General features: G+C 36.2%; 1 protein-coding gene across 1 annotated transcript; it reads right to left on the reverse strand.

The window, feature by feature from the left end:
• Positions 1 to 699: 699 nt before the first annotated feature.
• LOC7489080 (subtilisin-like protease SBT3.5) lies at positions 700 to 4,298 on the reverse strand. Its single transcript, XM_024580906.2, has 10 exons — positions 3,987 to 4,298; positions 3,826 to 3,917; positions 3,630 to 3,727; positions 3,397 to 3,552; positions 2,650 to 3,314; positions 2,483 to 2,574; positions 2,160 to 2,399; positions 1,937 to 2,051; positions 1,565 to 1,757; positions 700 to 1,459 (listed from the first exon to the last, which is right to left on the reverse strand). Exons 1-10 carry the CDS (start codon positions 4,107 to 4,109, stop codon positions 897 to 899), a joined length of 2,337 nt encoding a protein of 778 aa, XP_024436674.1. The 5' UTR covers positions 4,110 to 4,298; the 3' UTR covers positions 700 to 896.
• Between the last annotated feature and the right edge of the window lie 1,156 nt (positions 4,299 to 5,454).

The raw sequence follows: 5,454 nt of genomic DNA on the forward strand, positions 1-5,454 counted from the left end.
GTCTCATTTGAATTTTGCCCTATATAAAATTGGTGTGGGGAGATTTTTCCATTTTACTTCCTCGTCAAAGCCTAGTGGAGTAGCCATGCACCTGGTTAGGATCTCTAGGCAAGATGGCTTACAGTGCTCAGGCATAAAAGTCCCTAGCCCAACTCTTGAATAGTTGGAAGGATTGCGTGGATGGCCCCCGGAGACCAGATGAGCTTCTCAGAAGATGGTTCTTTCTTGAGTCCAAAATCAGTCCGGTTAACCTAGGCCTGTTCAGTCTTGGCCCATCATATATTTAATACATATAGGCTTTCTAGTTTAAAAGAGGTTGTTCTTTACTATAATTAAATTTAATTATAATGTTTAATTTAAATTTAATTAATCTATAATTTAAATTTACATGTTTGAAAAAGATATAATTTAGTTTTTATATTTTTTTTTATATTACTATCATCATCTTCGTTTTATTCTTTTAAATGTCTAAAAAAATAAAGATGGTTTGATGAATATTTTGAAAAAACTAATTTTAACATTATTTTCTCATCTTTAGTTTATTTTCTCATCTTTAGTGTACTGAATCAGAGGGTTGGTATTTGATTTATTTTTATATTATTTTTAGAGATTAAATTTCATTTGAAATTCAATTATTGATATTTAAAATGGTTTCAAACATGAAATTTCATAAAAAATTTATTCAGAAGATTCCAAAAATTCTATTAATGCAATGAGCAAAATATCAACAACATTATTACTTGTTAAAGCCTTCTTGAGTAATCTCTCGGGGTAGATTACACATCACAATGATGAGCAGTAGATTTTGCAGCATTTCCTTGTTCCTTCACTTAGGAAAGTACAAAATGCAAGAATTATTGTTATTGTTCGATAGCATTACAATTTTCTCTACCATATTACACATCTGCATATGCCTCCATAGCACGTACAGATATTGGACTCCGAACAAAATGCTCGCCGTCAGTCCATGTAAGGCTCCCAAATCTGTATCCTCCCTGAACTTTCTGAGTTGAAAAGAAAGTAACTTCGTATGACAGGATTTTGTTGTTCATGTTGAAACTTAAAGTTGTAGGCTCAACTCTCATGTTTATGCCAAATGGAGCCTGAACTATAGCTTTGTACACTGAATTAACATTTCCCACATTTGTCACCTTTCTTGCCACTTTTGCACTTGTTTTCAGGTTTGGAATGGTGATTGAAGGAAGATTGAGGTTAAGTCTAGTATTGGCTTTTTTCATGCAGTTGATTGTGGCATTGGTTAACCTGGTCACAGATGAACTACTGTAGCCCATGGAGCAAAGGAACTGAATATATTCCTTTGTGTTGGTGTCGTAAACAAGCCCTGGATACACTGCTTTTTCAGGATTCACATGTCCCCCACCTATGTCAAATGGGTCTGCTTCCTTTCTAGTTGAGCCCTCCTCAAATATTTTCATTCCATCTGTTCCAGTTTGGGAAGCTGCAGTTTGTGTCATTTTGTCAGAATTTCGTTAATAACTTGAGATATAGTTGGTGTCCTCAAGGAAACAAAAAAAATGACTGAATGAGGTTGAATTTGACTGACCAGTTGTGACAAGTGCTGATCTTATGGCTGCAGGAGACCAATTCGGATGTAAAGACTTAATGAGAGCTACAATTCCTGTCACATGGGGACAAGCCATTGAAGTTCCTGATAGGAATGCATACGAGTCAACTTGGTCTTTGTTGGCTGGTCGATGTGCAGCTAAGATGTCCACACCCGGTGCGGCTATGTCAGGCTACCATCATCAATCAGACATTGGATTAACAGGTAATTAATGATGACATTATACACGATTAAAGGAAATGTAACGACTACACATTTCCTAGAATTAGTGATTGCATTATTTGGCTATTAGTAATTCTGATTTACAACTAATGCTATTTGATACGGTCGAATCTAGTCTGCTTCGTTTACCTTAAGAACTTCTGGAGAAATTGAACTTGGTCCTCTGGAGGAAAATGATGCAAGTCGCGGAGAAACTCTTTTGCCAACAACAGTCTTTGGAAAATTCAGCTTTGCAGTTGGAGACCTTCACATGAAGTTGGAGAAATGCCATTTATTTTCATAGAACCAAGCTTTACGCGATGTGCGCGCGCGGGGGCATGCACATGCTTTAACCTCTTCACCATGTCCTTACCTGGCTTTTCTGATGTAGGAAACTATCTGTGTCCCTACTTCATAATCTACTTTGACACAGGGGATCTTGCATAACTCCATCCCATCAAGGTGAAATTGTACAAATATAAGTCCAACACCTCCTGCTTCAAACACAGAAGTTGATGCAGAAAACATATCCTGTGTATTTGATTCTGATAGACAAAGTATGATTTTTCCTGCTGCTAATGTTGCATTTAGACTCCCAGGCTGACAATCCTTTCTGAATACATTTAATATCATAGCTCACAGGATGTAGCAGAGTGAAAATAATTCATGAAAAAGCAGGAAAAACAAAGGTCTTACGCCGAATCAACCATGGGGTTTAAAGGTATGCGCTCGGAGTATGTAAGGCTTGCAAATCCGTGATTATGTTGACCTGTAGTAATAGACTGGCCCTGAATACAAAACGCAAAATCAAAACTTAGCCAGGTATCTCTTTGCCTGATTTGTTTCAAGAACTATAGCCTTACCCAGAGGGTTTTGTTGTTTCCAAGTGTAATGGCTGTTGGAAAGGTCCTGTCAATTGTAGAGGCTGCAACAGTGATGAGCCAAGGTGCTGTATTCTCAACTGTCTGTGAGATAGGGCCATCATTTCCTGCAGAACAGATCACTGAGATCCCATTTAAAGTTGCATGGAAGGAGCCAATTGCAATTGAATTGCGCATATCAACATAGGAGAACAAAGGAATATTATTGCCAATTGACACAGATAGGATATCTACTCCATCATGTATGGCTTTGTCAAATGCTTTCAGAAGATCTGCGTCAGTGCATCCTCCATCTTCAATATTCCAACAAACCTTATAAATTGCCAAGTGAGCAAGAGGTGCTCCCCCTCTTGCTAAACCTGCAGCTAGTCCTTTATAGCTTACTTTCTCGACAAAATTACCAGCTGCTGTGGAAGCTGTATGACTACCATGGCCCTCGCCATCTCGCGGCGACATGAATTCCCTGCTTTCAGTTGTGTTAAAAGGTAATTGATCCTGAAATCCTTTTACAAACCAGCGAGCCCCAATGATCTTTCTGTTGCAATTGGATGAGTTGAAGCTCTCACCCTGCTGACATATTCCTTTCCAATGAGATGGCACTGGCCCCATGCCTTCATCATGAAAACTTTTGGATTCTGGCCACACTCCTGCAGAATTTCACACCAATCCAACAACCTTCAATGATCCTGTGAAAGCATTGGTTTCAGCTAATAAAGAGAAACATATTACCTGAATCAATTACACCAATGATAGTTCCTTGGCCCATGTTGCTTTGCCTTAACAGATTTTGAGGAGAATGATGATTGAGACCAATGAATTCCCAGCTTCTAGTTGTGTGGAGCTTGTGAATGCCATTGGGAATTACTTGGATAACACCAGGAAACTCTGAAATTTAAAGGAAACAATCTTTTAAAAATGGAAATATTTTATCTTATTACTAGAGTTATCAACAATTATGGTGCCTGCAATATCTTCTGCCTGAGACTCTGTCAGTCTTGCAGCGAACCCAGAAAAGCCATGCCTATAGCTGTAGAGAATTGAACTTCGTGCTGCTTCTTTGCTTCAAAAGAAGTAGAAGAAAGTTTTAGGATTTTTATGTAAGAATATAACCATATCAACATCTGGTTACTCTCAAGAGGAATGTGGATCAAATCATACCTCCCTAGCAATGTCGACAGCATTTCATAGTGAATTTTTTTGGTTATTGCTGGATCTTCATGCTCTTTCTCTCCCATATACACAATGTGCACCTGGAAACATTTCCTGTTCAGAACCACCAAAAAACGATTCTGTACTTATCTAGAAATATTTACACTCACTTTCTTTGTGGCCTCAGCACATTTTACAGAAACATGTAGCTGGTGTTGAATTAAAAAGATTGCTATGATCGTGAAGAAGTGATTTTTGCTTGGCCTCCTCCATTTACTTGATTTGAGGTCCATCACACAAACAGAAGTGATGGTTTGCGAGTAAGTATTTTTAAATTTAATGTGCTGGAATTTTGTCAAGGTTTACAAGTCGGTCATTATTGCATTTGCAATATATTAGAGCATGAAGGAATATGAGTAAAGGGGGAGGAGACCAATCGGGGAAGTAGCTCAATTGATCATTTTAAATTTATTTTCTAGAAATTATTAATTTGATTCTTACAAATATCAGTACTAAAAATTTATCTGGGTACTGGGAATTCTGTTGGTACACTTTTTGCTGTTTATGCATGCATGCCATGTGAGGCATGATTTTATAAAGAAAGATTTGATGAATTTGCTATCCCTTTTTCCATCTTTCTCGCTTTATTATTTTTAGTCAACTTGTACAGTAGGGCATAAATGCTTGTCAGGCTGCTTTTAAGTACTGTAAAGCATAATTTTAAGCTTCTCAAACAAAAGACAATGATCATGCATTCATTTAACATCTTCTTGGAATTTTGTTTGGTCTTATCACATGAACTGTTTGATATTCTAGAGGCCATTTTTATACATTGTTGAAGGTAAAAGATTGAGCGGTTTTGTCTGTGCTTCCTGCTAGGTTGATTGATGAAGCCCTTACAGATGAGTGGCAGCAGCAAAATCATGCTTGAACTATAGGCCCTTCTGCAATGGTTTCAAAAACACTTCTAAAAGAATTCTACACATAGTTATCCAACCTAGACTAGCGGGTTGATTTGCTGATCCAAAGCTTGATATTAATATATTAACTCAAACAAATTGGAGTGATCCAAATTATTAATCTGTGATTTAATTAATCTTACCAAACTTAGATGAAACTTTATTCGGTCAACTTTAAATAAATTTTTATTTAAACTTTTATAAAAAAAATGCTGTTTTATTAAAAAAAAAAGATATCATTTTAAGATTTAATCTGAGTTACTCGGTGACTCTATAGTTAACGTAGCAATCTGACAACTTGAGCTTTCAATTGGGTCGGATTCTGAACCGAACAAGACAATTATGATTTAACCTGAGACTTTGTATGTTTATACACAACCAATGGCTGCAACATTACTAAAAATAGGTCATGGCTCATAATTTGACCTTGTCGAAATATTTGAAAAATCTAAACTGATGTCATGAAAAAATGTTAGCTTCTAGTTGTTTAATGTTCGTGTTTCATATTGTGGTAGTTTTTATGGTTGTAATTTTAAAAAAATTATTTTAGTTGAGGTTCATTTGATATTTATATATATTTGGTTTCAAATATGGTTGAAATTGAGATTTAATAAAAAGTAGTTTAATGTATATTGTTTAAACATACTTTTCAAATTGAGGTTATAAAATAACTAAAAAC

Source organism: Populus trichocarpa, chromosome 11 (assembly GCF_000002775.5).
Source record: "Populus trichocarpa isolate Nisqually-1 chromosome 11, P.trichocarpa_v4.1, whole genome shotgun sequence".
Lineage (NCBI taxonomy): Eukaryota > Viridiplantae > Streptophyta > Magnoliopsida > Malpighiales > Salicaceae > Populus > Populus trichocarpa.